Consider the following 18,432-nt stretch of genomic DNA (forward strand, 5'->3'; position numbering starts at 1 on the left):
CTTGATTGTTTACAAGATGGTAAAAGTTCAGCTGCAGCGCCCATCTATTAATGCACCACCTACTGAGAATCTGGCTTGTTAAAAACACAGAGAGCACCAGACTGTGGATGCTAACCAGGACTGCATGTGTGATTGAAGTAGTGATTTATGTATGGCAGCAGCTTCTCTCCAAGCATCTCATTTGTGATTTGATAGCATGCCTAAAACCTACTTTTGTGTCTTTGAGGGAATTTGTTTTATTTGACTCTCAAAGACAGTGATGGCGAGGCGTTGAAGTTATTTTTATCCATGTCTTGTGCTTGATTTGATGATCGTTTTGCTGAGTGATGTTTATTTGTAATCATTAATTAACTTTGACACAAAAGATATTTTGAGAATGTAACCTGGCAAGTAGACGGTTGTCTTTAAGCTTTTCCTTTGGGTGTCATTAAACAAACACAATCAAGTCTGACGAGCTGGAACGTTGTACCCTGATAAGACAGCTGATTAGAGCCCCTGTGCTTAAAGCTATAATGTGCAACATTTCTGCATTCAAATGTTTTGTACTGGCATCATCTCGAATGATTTTCAATGATGTTCAAACCCAGAGAAATCCATAACTTCACTCCTTTAGTCGCCTGTCGCTATGGCTTCCATGATACAGTCAGAGGGTTCGTAAGGAAGTTGGCAAATGTGACCTAAAGGTAAACATATTACCTTGTCCATGAAAAAATGGTTCCATCAACAATGCTGGTTGTTTTAACAACAGAGCAGTAACTCCCATGATCCCACGGCATGGACCTCTAGTGTCAGAAGCTCCACGGATATATTGAAAATTTAAGTTTCTTTCGGCTCTTTTATGTTATCACAGTGCTGAACTGGTTAGGTTTAGGCACAAAAAACACTTGGTTATGGTTAGGAGAAGATCATGCTTTGGCTGAAAATATCTGCTACTTTAGTCTATAATACATGGCTGGAGAATTCATGAGGTCTCATTAAAAACACCTGGTTTTGTCGCCACAAACACAGCTTGAGATGTCCTGACTTTCCCAAAAGTTTTAGTTTTTTGTCACCACAAACACGGCTGGAAATTGTCGTGAGGTCTCCTTAAAAAAACCCAGTGCTGTCCCGCTTACTAACCATAACCCTCTCAAACTGTGGTCACTAGCTTGGCAGACTTGCTTACCGACATGCACTAGATATGACACCTATTGTTGAGATGTTACCATGGTGTGTAGCTTATGACACGTACAAATGTAAACGTATCCGATGTTAACTGCCAACATTTTTGTCCGACTGGGCTGCAGCGATTACATACTGTGTGTTTAATATCCCTCTCAGGTTGAACTTCCCTCGTGGCTTCCCTGACGAGTACTCCTTCATGGTGACCTTCCGCATGATCAAGAACACAGTGAGCAAGGTGTGGAATGTCTGGCAAATAGTTGACGAAGACGGCTACAAACAAGCCGGACTGAGGCTTAATGGCGACCAGCAGGCTCTGGAGTACTTCCTGATGGGTGCTGACGGCAACCTGCAGACCGTTACCTTCCCTGGCCTTTCTGTGCTCTTCAACACCAGGTGGCACAAGGTGATGATTGGCGTGGAGCGCGACCAGGTCACTCTGTATGTGGACTGCCAGCCCGTGGATCAGAAACCCATCAAGGGCAAAGGCCCCATCAACACAGAGGGAGACACTCTTATTGGCAGGCTGGATGCTGATCCCAACGCCTCCGTAGTGGTAAGCGAGGATGGAGAATTGCCTGCTGTATTTAATCATGTTCACTGACTCTCCTCACCAGCACTATCAGTGAAATGGTGCTTTCTGCGAACAAACACGTTGAGGTTTATATGTGTGCTGAGCTCGGCTGTAATTCTAAAGTGCTGCTGTCACAGCAAAGCCGCTCAGCTGGGTTCCAGTGGAAAAAAGGAAAAACTTAATCCCTGCAGAAAATAGCATTGGTGTAAAATCAAGCTCAACCGCCCATAGAGGATTGATTGATTCAGAACTACAAAGAAATAACTGCACCATGACAGCACATTTTAGGATCCTTTGCCAATGTCGCATCTGAAAAATGAATGCACAGTAAAATATTTGTATTAACATTAAACATCTCCTTTCAGTTTGAACTCCAGTGGATGTTGATACACTGTGACCCAAAGAGAGCCCAGAGAGAGAGCTGCAACGAGCTGCCTGCCACCGAGGTACAGTAACAAGGACTCGGATCTGCTCAGCAGCTGCTGTGGTTTGTGGTTTAATTCAGGTTGAGGGCTTCCAGCATGCTGAAGGAAAACAGGGCAGAAATGCTGAGGTAGAGTTACAGAAGTGTAACAAATACTTTGCCAAGCAGTTTCCTTCGGTACATCCAGGGGTTTGCTGTTCATCCAGAACAATTTGCAAGTTGGACAAAAGTTTTTATTTAAATTACGCCGCAGCAGATTGGAGTTGTAGCTCTACAAACATTTCTTGGAGGCAGGGCTGTTTAGGGCCGGGCAGACGTTATGTCATTGGCTGTGTTAAACTTCAATGCATGGAGCCAAAGCACAAACGCTTGTTAGCTAACTGGCAAACATTAAAACAACACAGAGGAAGTTTGATCGAATTAAAAGTGTGAGATCAGAAACCTGCAGACTGTGCATAGTGCCAGATTTTTTGTGGTTAGCGTTTCATTTCAGTCCAGAACAGAAGCATGTGCCACTCGTGTCAGCGCTGGAAAACAAGTACCACATGTAGCCCACAAACAGCAACATGGTTTTACATGGTTACATATCAACTGAAAAGTTATTCCACTGATTTTGCCCACACAAAAGTTAGGATAAGATTAATAAGTCTCAGTTATGGGTACATTTAATGTAGAATGATAGACTTTGGTTTTGTTTGTTTTTCTTTTTACTTGTAGACATTTTGATTTGACAGGTTATGAATGTCGGCCTTGCCTTAAGTAACTTTCCTTATACAAGCACACAACTTGCTGCTACAGTACTTCCAGCTGACAGGAATTCAGTTCAATACCTGCCATCTGCTTTTTTAGACTGTTAAAGGTGGTTTTCCCTACCCCTGTTGCCGAGGAGCGTGACAAGCTAGCAACCCCAAACATATGTGTCGGCTACTCTAAGACAATATCCATGAAAATAGATTTTTTTAGATTAATCTATCTCATGATGAGGCTCTATACTATAGGAGATTATTACTACCTCACATTTAGAGGGTCAGTTAGCTCAACTAGCTAACCAAAATAGTTTACCATAGCGTGAACTTTTTAAGCTAGTAGCGTAAGCAATAGGCTTCATGAGTAACTTAACTTTTCTTACCTTTCACATTTCTCACAGGGTTTCAGTTCTTTATCTGGGAAGTAAGATTTGGTTCTTTAGCTTTGACATACAAGTCAGAAATGGCGTTCCGAAGCTGCGTTTCTAGCTAGCATGTGAGCTAGCTAGAAATGGAAGCATTGACCGTGTGCGTGGGAGTATGCCTGTGTGTTTGTGTTCAAGAATTACATTTTTTTTCTTATTTCTCTCCAGCCTCTCTATTTTTTTTTCTGTTTCTCTATGATTGTTAAGTAGATTCACAAAGCCCCTGGATAAGTGCAATATTTTGCTCGAGTTGAAACATTCTGAACTCACGCAGGCAAATTTGTGTCTTGTATGAAATTACACTCCTGTCGTGTTCGGTCTGGATATTAGGAAATCTAGCCTCTGTAGAGTCATTTCCTGACTAAACCAGATTATGCTGCAATCATATAAGTTGTTATTGTAATTGCCGCCAAATTGTCAGTATGACTGGAAGTATTTCTCTGAAAGCAACTTGACAAGTGCCTGAAAAGGTAAACAAATATGGTTGACTTATGTAAGCCAAAGTCCATAATTCAAAGTAATGACACATAGATTTACTTGATTAAATACTATATTCCCAACACACTGTAATGTTTACCTTCACATTACCAATTATGCAATCATATAACCATCATTCAGGGTGAGGGTGGTTCGAGATCATCCAACATTTTTCAGTGTTGCTTTAGGAGAATTAATGACATTTCTGCCTCAAAGAAATACTGGCAGTCTATGATATAATTCTGTCTCACATCTCATTCTGTATATTTCTGCAGTTCATGTTTTTATCCAATCACTTGTATCTAGATGCAAATATTCCTACTCACTATAGAGAAACATATTTCCTGGCCTGGTGCACTCTATTAGATTTCAGGCTAACATTTCTGCATCCAGCTGTGAGGTGGTTCTGTACATGGGGAGTGTCGGTACTGTACTATGGGCTGTATATTCAAATGACAGCATGATATACTCACTACTATGGTTATATGCAGGTTTGCTTCTGCTGACACTTTTGGTGAGGGTGGTGTAACTACTTTCACTAACTCTCCCTTTATCTGATTTCTCTTGCTTCTTCAGATGTATGCCAATGCTGAGGTATTTATTTATCTACTCTACTTCCTTTTTGCTTTGTTTTTGTTTTTTTGAGCCAATAATCTACTTCAGTGCTTTGGTTGCTTAATTGCCTCATTGCTTTGTTCTAAATCTAATTTGTGGTGGTGGTTTTATTTGTTTGTTTTCACAGTTGTGTAGAAAGACATTTTTACATATCTTTGCCAATTCTTCAGTTTGCCAACTGTCTGTTATCAGAAACATCTCTGCAGGCTGTAAAGACACATAATTTTATATTGTTACGTTAACATATCAGTACCATTTACATTCATTTAATTGTCTCAGTCTAAGCATTTGTCCAATTTATGTTGTATTGTTTTAAAAGCACAATATATTACATTTGACATGATGTAAAACATTTCACTGTTCTGGAGTCCAGTCGTTGAAGGATTAAGTCACTTTTTTTTTTTTCTTTAATTAAAGGCCTTTGCATAGTATTTATTTAGTTATTTCACTATCAATTGCTCACTCGTTGTTTCCACTCTCAGCCTGACAAATCAGTCCAAGGCCCCCCTGGAGCTCCTGGCCCAGAGGGCCCCAGAGGGCCCGCAGGAGAAAACGGCAGAGATGGAAGAGATGTAAGTATTTCCTCCTTGATAACAGCAGATCTTTCTACAAATAACGACAGTCCTTTATTGTCTGAATAATTTCTATTAACACGAACCAAATATTGCTGTCTTTATGTTTCTGCTCTCTTTAACTGTGTGTTTTAATTTGTCCAGGGTCTTCCAGGTTCTACTGGCAGTCCAGGTCTTCCTGTAAGTATGAAATGCTGAATAATATAATACTGAGCAGGTTGTTGATCCAATCTCATTCGTTTTGTGCATTTGTTTGTCATCATTTACTTTACCTCTGTACTCAAGCATTAACATAATTTCAAAACCAATTTACCAAAACAATATGACCTCCCATTACATGAGAAATCACACTGTTTTTTATGCCAACCCAGAAAAATGTAATCAGATATTTCAGTGATTTTTGAAGGGTGAAATTAAAAAGATAAGGTCTGTAGCATTCATGGGCTTATTCAGACATTTGATTACCAAGATAATCTTTACAAATCAACACACATTTTATATCTTTTTTAAACCACAGTAAAATTCTACAGAGGCCTATAACTTAGACACAGTTCGGCCCTAAAACTCACAGCATATTAACTTTATTTATTACTGTATGTTAGCTGCCAGACTAATGCAAATGCCAGCGGCTAAAGTCTGTCTCTTTCCAAATTCCCACTGGGCATTGCACATTTATTGGCAATGCATTCCCACATTTCCACCACCCAACAATATCCCCAGCAGATCAGAAGTAGTCCTCCCTGCTGGCTGAACCCAGCCTGGTACCACCCGTTTTCACTTCCTGAGTGGTTGACTGTTTCCGAGATCTTCCTTGAGGCCATCCAAAAGTCCTTCTCCATAGCTTCCCCGAACTCCTCCCCCACCTGGATTTTTGCTTCAGAAGAGGGGACGTTCCATGTCCCTAAGACCAACCTGCAATGCCAGGGGTCAGGATGCATAGGTTCTTGCCTTTGCTTGTGACCCAGCATCGCACCTTGCACCTGACCCCAATGCCTATCCCTGCAGGTGGTGGGCCCACAGGGTGGCTTCTCCATATTTTTTCTCATTCTTTTTTCTTGCTGTGTCCAGCCCCAGTGGATTAAGGCCCAGCCACCAGACACTTCTTGGTTTTGAGTTTCCCTCAAAGGTCTGGTTCCAGAGGGGGACCTTGGTTTCCTAATTCCGCGCAAGGTCCTCCATCCTTTTTGTGGCTGTTTACTTAAGGTCTTTGAATCGCTCTTAGTCTGGCTCTCCACAGGGACCAATATGTCTCGGGAGACCTTACCACAAGCTTTGCCGACAATCACACCTCCCAGGATCACAGGGACACACACACCTCTTCAACAGTAAGCTAGCAATTTTGGGGGGGGGCATACCCAAACCCTACCCCAGCTAAGAGCTTTGTGCAACAGAACAAAGCTTTGTGTTCAACTGGAACCTGGCAGGTCTAGGGTATCAGGTTTCAGGTTAAGTTTGGTCAACAACAAAAATCTAAACCACACTGCAATAGATATAAAAGTCGACATTGCACAATTTCAGATTTCAAACTTCAGATGCAACCAACGTAATGTGAGGCAGGTTTAGGAAGTTGTAAACTGTCTTTTGTTCGCAGACAGTAAACTCAGAACCATCTACACAGTTTCCTCTGTTCACCGGGGATCTGGTCATAGTGGCAGCATGCTAACAGTGAAAACCCACTAAACATGAAACAGAGTTCACCCTGTTTCATTTTGTGTAGGATGCAAATGAAAAGCATCTCAAAACACTGTGGAAAACAGTGATACAGTGGTGAGCCACAAAGGGTAGTCCTTAATTCCTCTTCTGATCTGTTTACCTTACTCTCTTTCAATTGAAAGGACAAGAAATTCAGAGATCTAGCAGTCCTTCCTGACAACATTTGCCTCCGGGTCGATCAGTGTATTGTACTGTGTAATTAATTTGACAACATTTTAGTTTTCTTCAGGGTCAGTATTCTCACTCATAACACAAATAATGCCACAATATGTAATTGCACTGATGCATAACAACTTATTAGTAATTGTTATATGTTGAGCCTGAGGTTAACTGCAGGGGAAATGTTTTATGGTGCCTCTGTAATTTACCGTTGCTCTTTTCCTGTCCAACCCATTTGTTATCTGTTTAGCCTTACACAAGCTTGTGTTGTGGTTGATCTAAGAAACAACGAGAGCGGCCCACCTTTCATTGATTAAATGTTGACTGTCACTGCCTCTGTGTATCTTAGCAACAGTGCAGAGAGATGCAGGAAGAAGATAAAGCTGTTTTATTCCTGTTGTGTCTGTTTCCTAGGGCAGCAAAGGGGAGCAGGGGGAGATCGGTCTTCCTGGACAGAGAGGCCTGCCCGGTCTTCCAGGATCTTCTGTACGACACATCACTTCGTCCACTGACACACACTCTTTATATTATCTGCTGGTTCTGTCTGTGTGTGACTGTGTGTTATTGTTGTCTTCAGGGTCTATCTGGCCCAATGGGTCCCAGAGGGCCTGTAGGGGAGAGAGTGAGTAACCATTTAGATCACTTCAAAGTCATTTAGTCATAAGAAGGATGGCAATGTTACTGATTTATTCCCATCCTCGTTTCAGGGACTTCCTGGTTTTCCTGGACCTCCAGGTCCACCTGTAAGTAGAAACATTCTCATTAAAGCAACATGCATTGAAATTGTATTTGACTATGAAGAAACTACCAAAACTTTCAGTTAATCAAAATCGAATGTGTCTCTTCTTCACAGGGCCCAGCAACTGAAGGACCTGCTGTACGTGCTACATTTTTGTTTTATTCTGAAACTTTGTTGAATTGCTCATACATGGCTTACCAGTGAATGTGCTGCTGTATTTACTGCTGTGTGCCTGTGTCCAACAGGGAACACCAGGGAAACCAGGGATCCCAGGAGATGAAGGAAACATCGGGCCTGAGGTCAGTGTCAGCTGTGATGGGGCAAAACAAAGATTTTTAATTTTATGCTACTTTATGCCTCTACAACACGACATCTCAAGGGAAATAAATATTGTACTTTTTACTCCACTATATCTATTTTACAGCTGTGGTTACCTCTTATTTTTTTTTAAATACAAACACATCATAACATTAGAAAAGACATTGTTGAAGATATAACCAGTGTTTCCCAACATTTTTTGCCTTGTGACCTCTTGAAACCAAAAAAAAGTGTCTACTTGTGGCTGCTTGTCATGATTCAGGTGTATGTGAGGTGTTATTATGAAACCCACTGCTTTTCTTGCTAGAACCCACTCTAGTCTGCCTACGATTGGTCAGTGAGATAGATTAGGGTTAGTGTAAGAATTTCAGGGTAAGCCAATCAGAGGCAGAGTAGGAAGAAGGCAGCGAGAAAAAGTGAGTCAGAGGCGGGTCTTAGAAAGAAAAGCAGCGGGATCCACAATGAAGTCTTTGAGTTGTTAGCAGATCCACTAAAGAGTGATTATTGCCCGAACTGTTTGAGGTTCAGTACACTACACTACAGTACACTAGTGTAACTACTTGTAATGAGTATTTATTGCTACTTATACTAAAGGGCCTGAGTGCTTCTTCTGCCCATCACAATTTATGAATATGGTTAAAGTCATAAAAAATCAAGATGACTGCATGAATCAACTTCTAAACTATTTTTTCAAACGAAGCTTGAAATACGATCCGTACAGCATCATTAAAGCATCACTGTTGAACACATAACTTATTCTTGTTTTTATGTTTTTAATGTCAAATGTTATGATGATATTTCCTTTACTTGCAGGGTCCACCTGGACCCAAGGGGGGAAGTGGCGTTGCAGGGCCTCCTGGCCCTCCTGGTCTACCGGGGCCTGTGGTAAGAACCAGAGCTAACCCATGTTCTGCTGACATCTACTAACTTATCGTTAATCGTTCAAACATTCCATACAATGCACTTAAATCTTCCATATTTGAGTGCTTGTATGCAGATACTAATATTTGGGATTACAGCTGAATGCTGATTGTCAATATTACCTGATATCCTTGTATATAATAAATGTATTATTTATTATTATTTAAAAACCTCTGGATAAGCGTATATACATTGGGATGCTAAATTCCTCCATACATTGTCTTGTGAACTCTCATCAGTCTTCTCATTAGTGGCCTCTCATAGACCCTGTGCCATGTCGGCTTGGTCAAAATTAACACACTATAGTATGCAGCTGATTGTATCATGCCAACATTAGACAAAATTAAATGGTCAGATTCTACATACCTTTTAATTAAGCACAGTATCAGCCACATGCTGCATATTGACCATCTGCTGAACAGGTGTAACCCCAACAGCCCTCATACTAATCTGTCATCTCAATATCTGTTTTGATATTTTACATGACAAGTTTCTTCTTGAGCTCAGATTTCCATGTGAAATCAGAGTGTATGACGATGTTGCATGCTGCAGTCTCTTTTCACATTACCTCTCCGGGAGTCTCTGCTGTGGTGGATTTATGTGGACATCTAAACACCCACGACTGTTTTAGATGTCACTCTGCTGTGTTTTAGGGACCGCCTGGTGCCAGCAATGAGGGAAGTGGGGAAGCTGTGAGTGTTTTACTGTCTTACACACTGCCAAATGTTTCCTGGATGCATGGCAATTGGAGCGGTGACAGTGAATTTCTGATCAAATGGAGTCATTGAAGCTAAGAGGCTCTGCGGCAGCCATGCTTGCTGGGTATTAGACGGTCTGTCCTGTCTCTCATGTTAATCCCATCTGTGTGTCTGTGTATGTTTGTAGTGTCCTGCTGCCTGTCCTGCTGGACCACAGGGATTGGCTGGGCTACCGGGGATGAAGGTGAGGAATGTCAATGTCAATATAAAACTATTTTCTGCACCACATAGTTTGGCTTGGTTGGGGTTTAGTTACGAGGGAGTTAGTTTGAGATTTAGCAGTGAGTGAAGTCATGTGTTCCTGTGTAGCTTTCACAAGGCTCAGATGACTGATTCAAACAGCAACACAGACATAAACATCAGGCAAACTTGGAATTCATTTAAAACAACAAACGCACAGTAAAACCCATGAAGTTGTCGTGGGTCCTGCGATTGGTCTTGTTGAACATTAAACTCTTTGAGCTCGGAATTCACCTGTTGTTCCCTGAGGACGAAGAAAAAGGGAATCTCTTTTTCCTGTAACCGTCCCTTAACTGTTTCTTACTTAGTGTTTTTTTCATGTCATTTCCACATTAAACTGCAGAGTCCTCTGCTGAAATACAGCATTATCATTGATGACTATATATAATTTCCACAACACTCAAGAGGTGCCATTAGTTGGCCAGTCCGTCTTCATCAGAAAAACAACCATATAGGTCGACTGTGCAAGCAGCTTACCGTGACCCTTATATACATTTATAAGATAAGCTAAGATTAGATAATTTGGCACAGCAGTAAAAGGACCAAACAGTGTGCAAACACAATATAAAAAGTAGCAGCACAAAGTAGGATTTGACTAAGAGAAATATAAAATGTAATAAAATTTAAAAAATACTCAAATAAATAGACAAAATGCAATAGAAAAGGAATGCTATAAACACTAGATTGAGAGAGCATAGATAGGCAGTGACCTCTAGTGGCCATGGTATTTATAACGGCAGCAAAGGAGGAGGTGAGGAGAAGAAGTATATGAAGAGCAACAAGTCTGTAGGCAGGAGGTCGAGGATGGAAGGTTGGGACGAGCAAGCATCACTCAGGACACTGCTGTGCATGTCCAGTGTGAAATCAAAAGTCAACAGTAAGTGAAACCCAGTGCACAGCAGTGATTCTCAAAAAATCAATAATCCAGCGCATACCAGGATGCAATTGACTCTACTTTAATAACAATTACATTAATTATATTACATACATTGGTGTTCGCTCCATGTTGTTTTTACAAACTAGCAGAGTATTGAATGCAGGCTGCGGGAAGTGAAGGTATTAAAATTGAATAAATCGAATATAATGCATTAATTCTAAGTGCTGTATCAAAGGCAACTGGACTTGTTTCAGTTTCTTGAAGACGTCCAGTTGCCTTTGATACAGCACTTGGATTCACCATGACCTGGATGACTGAGAACCTTCATTAACATAATGGATTAATTCTATGTCACTTTGTTGCCCACACAAAATGTGTCTGAGGGCCAACATCAGCCCACGGGCCACATTTTTAAAAACCTGTGATTATTAGATGATGTGAATTAAGTTGCTTCATGAATAAAAACGGTTACTGTTTACTTCTGTTCAGTAATTTCTGAATCACTCAGTCACACTGTTTTCTTGCTTGTTGCACACTTTTAAATATTTAAATGAAATTATTATAACCTTGGTGATACCTTTAGCTTTTCATTGAGCACGTCATCATGCAACATGAATGGCAGTAAATAATAAACAGTCATTGTGAGCATGTTAGCATGCTGACATTTGCATTATTTAAAAACATTTGTGTAGTTATACATGACGAGAAGAACGGAGAACAGCAGCTGCTCGAGAGACTGGAAATCGACATCCACTTCAGGAGGAGGGGAAACTCTGGGATACATTTAGACGATTAAATTCATAATTAATATACAGGAACCTCGAGCTGTGACAGTAATAAGATCAAATCTAATAATACCTAATTGTTAATATAATTGATTGCTGCCTTCAGGGACACAAAGGTTTGCCTGGTGAGCCTGGAAAAGATGGAACTCCTGGAGATAAGGTATATATGAGACTTCTTAGTATCCCTCTTTTACTCTCCCTCTGCACCGAATTCCCATTTGTAGTAACTCCTGTGTATGGAAGGAGTCTGACGCCAAGGACAACTAGCATGTAAATGATTAGATTCTGGCCTATTAACAGCTTAATATGATTATCTCTGTTCCTGGAATATAACTAATTTGTTCTTGTTTGTTTTTTTCCACAGGGAGACGCTGGAGAACAAGGTCCTCAGGGGCCACCAGGTCGCATGGGAGATGATGTAAGGAAGCTAATTCCTCAGTCACAGTGTGTTATTACGGACCGGTATACTGTATGTCTCTATGTGTCATATTTACATTTTTTTTTTAAATGGTCATCTAGGGACAAAGAGGACCCATTGGATTCCCCGGTACCACAGGAGAAAAGGGAGACAAAGTAAGTTAAACCAAAGTTTTGCTGACGATGACATAAATGTTTATAGCATTTCATTTTCTGATAAAAACTCCGTCCACAGGGTCCACCCGGTTTCAATGGCGTCCCAGGACCTACCGGCCCACCTGGAGCTCCTGTAAGCAGTTTGATCGGTTCTCTGCTCTTTGGAAATTACTCTCCTATGATCGGTGTGATTGAAAACTAACTGTCTGGATGTGCCTCTGACTAAATCTCTTCTCTCAGGGTGTGGAGGGAATCCGGGGACGTCAGGGTTTGGAGGGACCCAAGGGCGAAGAAGTGAGTTCTACTCTTCAACTTAGATTCAAAATATTATTTGAAAGACTGTTTCAGTAAAAAAAATACTTTGCTTCTGATTAGGGAGCTGTTGGAGCTCAAGGAGAGCAGGGTACTAAAGGGGATAAAGGAGACGTTGTGAGTACGCTGATTGGATTGAATGAGGCTCATTCATTCTTTAACACACTGTTGTTCAGACTGTGACTGTGTGGTGTGATGTTACAGGGAGTGCCTGGTAAAAACGGCTTGGATGGAGTTCCTGGAGTTGATGGAGCCAAGGTGACTTCTGATCTTTAACAGCAAATACTTTTGTTCTAGGATTCAATATCTGTATTCATTATTACCAAAAATACCCACATGTTGAGTTCCCCTGTTTATTATTACACCTGTTTGCTTGAACTTCTACTCAACAGGGAGATGCTGGTACTGCTGGAGCCGTTGGTATCAGGGGCATTGTGGGTATTCCTGTAAGTCCAACTTCATTTTATTTCTATATCAAAAGCAGATCATTCAACTTTATCATGATTTTCAGTGATATCTTGGACTATCTATGACTTGGAATAGTTATATTTGTATTGAGTCACAGCGAGTTAAAGCTGACAGAGGCCAAGCTGCTCTCTGAGGTCACGTAGCAGGTGAGATAAATAAAACATGAAAGTCAAACAACCAGCGGGAAGGAAAATCTAAAGCCAAGAGCACGTCGACCTTTGCCTGCAAGTATGTGAGGTGACAGGCTACAGATAGAGCTTGAATAGTCGCTGAACAGCACTGTAGAAAAAGAGCAGCACGCTTCATACACTTATCTCACGGCTTTCTGAAAGAGGTTATGATTTCCCTCTTTTTTTTTCTTTAGAGTGATTTTGTAAATCATTTCCAAGCCACTTTAGGAAAATGCGTTGTGATAAAGCCTCGACTAATGATGTTTACAAGGAGGTTTTGTGTGTCGGTGTGTGTTTTTGCTGCCATCATATCTTTAAAAGTAGCAGACATCATTCCACATACAGTAAGTGACTTAATGTCATAGGTAGAGATGGTAAAGATTCCACGTCATTCCACTGTATGAGGATTAAAATACTGTGTATTGACAATATAGCGCCAGCATTAAATTTGGGTTTAATCAAAGTCCTTTTAGGCAAGTCTTGGCAGCCATCTTGGCATCACTCCCGGGCAGTTATTTTGGGCTAACAAGACCAGGCCTCTATCTAAATGAATGGGAAGAGAGCCAGAACTTTACTTTCAATGGTCACTGGGACATAAAAACTGCATGTTTAGAATCATCAGTCAAATCTGATAGAAAACACTTTAAAAGTTGAATTTGCCCTAAAATCAGGTGTAAAAACGCTTTCTTTCCTGCATGTTTTACAGCACTGCTACCTTTCTTGGTAATCCTGTGCATTAGCATGATATTTCCTTCTTCTATGCTTATTGGAAGTCCATCTGCAATCTCACTCACTGACCTTTTTTCTGTCGATAAAGTTAAAATACTTTCAGCAGCAGTAACACATTAATTTGCCTCTAAGTTTCTGTTCATATGATGTGTTGTTGTTCCAAGGGGCTGCCAGGGAAGCAGGGAGTAGTGGGACCCCCCGGTGCAAAGGTAATTGGAATCATCTCCTATTTAATGAGCCATGCCCACATTGTACATCCAACATTTCACTGCTGCACTATTAAACTTCCACACAGCTCACTCATCACATGCAGACGGAGCTGATAGAAATAAAAGCTTGAAGGCTAACACAGTTTCTGTTGTGGATTCAGGGCGATACTGGTGCAGAGGGAGCCATCGGACCAGTTGGACTTCCTGGAAAGACTGTGAGAGTTTCCCATCAGGCCCTATCACACTCTAATTTTATTCATCTGTTTATCTGTTAGTCTGACGCGAATCACATTCTCTCCATGTTTGTTTGTTTTCATGTAGGGGGAGGCTGGAAAAGATGGAGATGATGGGAAACCAGGAGATAAAGGAAAAACTGTGAGTTTATATTGACCTGTCAGCTGTGTGCAGTTAATGTTAATGTTCCTGCTCCTGCTTTTCTGTTGATATTGATGTTTAATGGATGTTAGTTGCACTTTTTTATAGAGCTTTAAGGCACATCAGAATGAATAAGTTGATGTTTAAACTATAGTTGATGTGTTAAATTTATCAATAATCAATTTCCAGGGTGAAACAGGAAAACAAGGGCCAGTGGGGCCTGCAGGTCCACCAGGCATCCAGGTGAGACATTACCAGTATATGGGTCCATATTCCAGTGTTGGAATGTAACCAAGGATATTACACAAAGGTGTTACTGATAACATTCAGCCACTAAATGTGGCATTTCATCTCCCTTCTTCCATTGCATTCACATCACAACGCCGCTGTTGTCCAAATCATCTGCCCCCTCAAGCGGTTGCCAACTTGTTGTACTACCTAACGTTGCTAACGCTAGCTAGCTAACATTAACATTGCTAATGCTATAATTATTATAAGAAATCTTATTTACAGAGCACATTTAATCCCAGGAAGTGCTTTACAAAGCAGCCTTTATGATAATGATAAAGACGGTAGGGTTGAGCGAGTGTCTGTTCTCGTAATGAGGGAAAATCTAATTAATAATAAATATAGCAAGTAATGATCAATTTCAAGCTTAAATTACTGACACAGATATGGATATAATCGTCCCCAGAGGAGAATATATAGACACAAAAACCAATATTTGAAATGTAAAAAATGTAAAAATGTATATACTAGATGTACATATAAAATGTTGTATTTCCAGGGTGACAAAGGAGATAAAGGTGACCATGGTGTCAAAGGACTGAAGGGTCATACTGGGCACAAAGGTGATCAGGTAGACAAATCAAATTTTACTAATGTCACCTTTTCCTTTTCTTATAAATCCACAATGATGACAGTCCTTAGGTGAAGTACTGGTGTATAACATTTATTCATGTGTCGCCTAGGGGCCTATGGGACCAATGGGACCAAAAGGAAGTCAGGTAAGAACTATTATAATCTTTGAATTTGTTTTGAATGTATCTGTGAATGACCTTCCACTAGTCTGAACAGTCTGTATACACACTCACCATGACACCTTTGTGAACAGGGGGACGCGGGCCCAGTTGGAGATATCGGGGTCAAGGGAGACCAGGTGTGTGGAGCTTAGTTTTGTTTTGGGAACGAATGTCTGAAAAAGCGTTTCTGTGTGTTAGTTTCTAAGAAATCAACTAATCTTTATGTGTGTTTCTAGGGCCCTCCTGGCGTCACTGGAATCAAAGGAGAGGTATAAAAAACTGCTGTCTGTACTCCAACTCTCATACTGAACTGTGGCTTAAGGATCTTTGCACATAGAAGTGCTGTAACACCTGCAAGAAGTTCAATTATATGATTAAAATAATGCACACTAGTTTAACTTGTATTCGGTAGCATGATGAAAACCCTACACATATTAAAGAAACAAGGAATTAAGTCTCACCTGTAGTAATAGCCTCAATAATGTCAAAGCTGGATCGTAATATCTATTTTTTCCAACCTCAAGCGAGGAGAGAAGGGCCTAAGAGGAGCTACAGGAGACCATGGCAGACCAGGCCCACCAGGCCATGAGGGTTTGGCTGGTCCAATGGGAGCTCGAGGTATGGAGGGAGATCCAGGCCTTCCTGGATCACCAGGCCCCAGAGGTCTACCTGTAAGTGTTGTTTTTACCAATATACAGGAGAAGCAATATGTGCAGGAGAGACAGACTTTGTAGCAGCAGTGGCCATCAAGAGCTAAACCTTGAAAACTCTGGTCCCATGATCTGTTCACGTCATATTTAGTTGTGCACCATGGGGTTGTATAGAGTCTTTGCTGCCATGCTAGCAGTGCTGTAGGGATGGCAATGTCAGTGTCATAGGTAGCAAATGTTAGCACTGGCACACATTAAGAAGGTAAAGACATCATATCTGCTTAGAGACAAACAGAAATGAAAAACGTGTTCATTTTTCTCTTGGTATGTGCTTAATATGCATCAAATAATACTTTGTTTGATTATTTTAATATCAAAATCCCCATCTTTCCTCTTTTTTTTCTTTTAATGACTTGCTCAGAAATCATTTGCGTCAATTCATCCAATCAAATGTGATTTGTGGTGACTAGCTAGTAGGGAGTCACCCTTTCCTGTGGACCTCATGGGACCTTATTAGTGTGGAAAAACATTGTAATCAATGGGGAGGGACGAATAACTTTTCAATCCCACTTGAATTGTGACTTTATTACTATGTATTTTCATAGACTTATAGTTATAAGACAAACGACATGGAAAATCATCTTTTAAATTGACAAACATCATATGTGCAGTTCATGGCACAATTCAAACAGGATCAAAAAATGATTTGTCGCTCTTTTTTCCGAAACAAGGTCGCCACCTATCATATAAATCCACACAAAAACTGTTAGCTAGCTTGGTTAATAAGCAGAGAAAAATAATAGCAGAAGTTATGTGTTTGAATTTCAGCAGGCAAAAAACTTTGTTAACATTCCCAAAGATTGCGGTTTAGGTCCAGTTTCTTCTATCCTCCTCCTCAGATCATCTCTAGAGCTCTGTAACGCTCTGTATTCGCTAAGTCACACTTTGGAATTATCCAAATTACATCTGAAGGATTTGATTTGAATCACACTTGTAAGTAAGCTATGTGCACATCACATGCTAACTTCTAACTGAACGTTGTTATCTACATGTTAGCATTGTTATTGTAGCTCAGGTGCAGCCTCACACAGCTGCTAACGTGGCTGTAGACTGGGAGTGATATTACTGTCAGACAGTAACAGTACTGCTCCCTACTGACACGCTTTTTCTTACAAATTATTTTCATCCTTTGCCTTTAAGCATAAAACATGATTGAATCTATGTATTCTGTTGATCCTACTGACTGAAACTGTAAGACATCGCTGGTCTCTCTGTGTTAATGTTTACTCATATATTGACAGGGCCCAAAGGTTAGCGATGAGAAGCTTCGGGAGATGTGCTCAGCTGTTGTTGGAGGTGCCATTTGTTCACTTTATTTGACATTATCACATCTTCATCTTCACATACATTTCACTCATGATCAGACTGATGATGGGCCTCTCTTGCAGAATATATTCCTGTTTCAGTATGATTTGTTATTTGTCTATTTAGAACAAATGGAAGCGTTTATGAAAGAGTTCCTGAAAAAGCCAGCCGCCCTCGGTGCCCCTGGTACACCTGGACCGGCAGGACCTCCTGGCCCCCCTGGAGAGGCTGGAGCGGCAGGAGCAGCAGGAGTCCCAGGGCCGGCGGGTCCCAAAGGTCATCCAGGTTACTTTGGACTTCCAGGCTTACCTGGCAAGAAAGGTCAGTGCACCTTCTCAAATCCATTTTTCACTACTCAATACTGAACTCTAGACGTGGGGTGTCCTTGTAGCTCACCTGGTAGAGTGCGTGAGCCAGCTGGGTTCGATTCAGACCTGAGGCTGCATGTAAGGACTCAAAAAAGTGATTTAAAAAGCAGCTGACTTCAGCAATCTTCACAAAGGACTTGAATGCTTTGCAAATGCTGAATGTACTTCATCCGTACAGTGATAGGTGCTGTGCTGTTGTGATAGCTTTTTGCTTTATTTTCCTGGAGAGCATCCAGAACTAATACAACGGATGTAGTGGCAAGAAATTAAATGAAGCCTTTAGTGAAAACAAGGCTGTGGGTCCTGGCTGTAAGCCTTTGTCTTCGCACTGCCACAGCAGTGGAAGAAGTGATGCAGAGCGCTCTGCAGATGAAAAGGGATTCAGCCGTGCATAACATTATACAATCAATGATTCACTGAACAAGGCTGAGTCACAGTGGAGTCATTAAGTTACCTAATTACATCCCATCACTGTGAAAACTGTATTCCTCTCCACTTCATCTCAGCGTTCATTTGTGTGCCCTCCATGTGCTCCTCTGTTCTGCAGGTGATGCTGGGGAGAAGGGCGACAAGGGGGGCAAGGGAGAGGACGGTGTAGGAATCAAAGGAAGCCCAGGAGCACCAGGTGCACCAGGTAAAGCTACATTTCTGTCATAATAAGAGCACATTGCTGCTCAGGTGGACCCA

General features: G+C 41.1%; 1 protein-coding gene across 2 annotated transcripts in view; it reads left to right on the forward strand.

Moving 5' to 3' along the window:
* col9a1c (collagen, type IX, alpha 1c) overlaps positions 1 to 18,432 on the forward strand; it is a 31,327-nt gene that overhangs the window by 10,220 nt on the left and 2,675 nt on the right. Inside the window, exons 5-37 of one of the 2 annotated variants that reach the window (XM_084378952.1) lie at positions 1,321 to 1,717; positions 2,101 to 2,181; positions 4,384 to 4,401; positions 4,905 to 4,994; positions 5,139 to 5,174; positions 7,281 to 7,352; positions 7,444 to 7,488; positions 7,574 to 7,609; positions 7,720 to 7,743; positions 7,851 to 7,904; positions 8,737 to 8,808; positions 9,498 to 9,536; positions 9,730 to 9,786; positions 11,611 to 11,664; positions 11,869 to 11,922; positions 12,024 to 12,077; positions 12,157 to 12,210; positions 12,318 to 12,371; positions 12,453 to 12,506; positions 12,594 to 12,647; positions 12,782 to 12,835; positions 13,921 to 13,965; positions 14,127 to 14,180; positions 14,287 to 14,340; positions 14,530 to 14,583; positions 15,128 to 15,199; positions 15,312 to 15,347; positions 15,455 to 15,499; positions 15,599 to 15,631; positions 15,887 to 16,033; positions 17,314 to 17,368; positions 17,504 to 17,698; positions 18,293 to 18,379. In XM_084378952.1, coding sequence (XP_084235078.1) covers positions 1,321 to 1,717; positions 2,101 to 2,181; positions 4,384 to 4,401; positions 4,905 to 4,994; positions 5,139 to 5,174; positions 7,281 to 7,352; positions 7,444 to 7,488; positions 7,574 to 7,609; positions 7,720 to 7,743; positions 7,851 to 7,904; positions 8,737 to 8,808; positions 9,498 to 9,536; positions 9,730 to 9,786; positions 11,611 to 11,664; positions 11,869 to 11,922; positions 12,024 to 12,077; positions 12,157 to 12,210; positions 12,318 to 12,371; positions 12,453 to 12,506; positions 12,594 to 12,647; positions 12,782 to 12,835; positions 13,921 to 13,965; positions 14,127 to 14,180; positions 14,287 to 14,340; positions 14,530 to 14,583; positions 15,128 to 15,199; positions 15,312 to 15,347; positions 15,455 to 15,499; positions 15,599 to 15,631; positions 15,887 to 16,033; positions 17,314 to 17,368; positions 17,504 to 17,698; positions 18,293 to 18,379 — 2,330 coding nt within the window. The remainder of the gene's footprint in view (positions 1 to 1,320; positions 1,718 to 2,100; positions 2,182 to 4,383; positions 4,402 to 4,904; positions 4,995 to 5,138; positions 5,175 to 7,280; positions 7,353 to 7,443; positions 7,489 to 7,573; positions 7,610 to 7,719; positions 7,744 to 7,850; positions 7,905 to 8,736; positions 8,809 to 9,497; positions 9,537 to 9,729; positions 9,787 to 11,610; positions 11,665 to 11,868; positions 11,923 to 12,023; positions 12,078 to 12,156; positions 12,211 to 12,317; positions 12,372 to 12,452; positions 12,507 to 12,593; positions 12,648 to 12,781; positions 12,836 to 13,920; positions 13,966 to 14,126; positions 14,181 to 14,286; positions 14,341 to 14,529; positions 14,584 to 15,127; positions 15,200 to 15,311; positions 15,348 to 15,454; positions 15,500 to 15,598; positions 15,632 to 15,886; positions 16,034 to 17,313; positions 17,369 to 17,503; positions 17,699 to 18,292; positions 18,380 to 18,432) is intronic. The other variant, XM_084378953.1, reaches the window with a different exon arrangement.

The sequence above is a fragment of the Pagrus pagrus genome (genome assembly GCF_965226575.1).
Source record: "Pagrus pagrus genome assembly, chromosome: 17".
NCBI lineage: Eukaryota > Metazoa > Chordata > Actinopteri > Spariformes > Sparidae > Pagrus > Pagrus pagrus.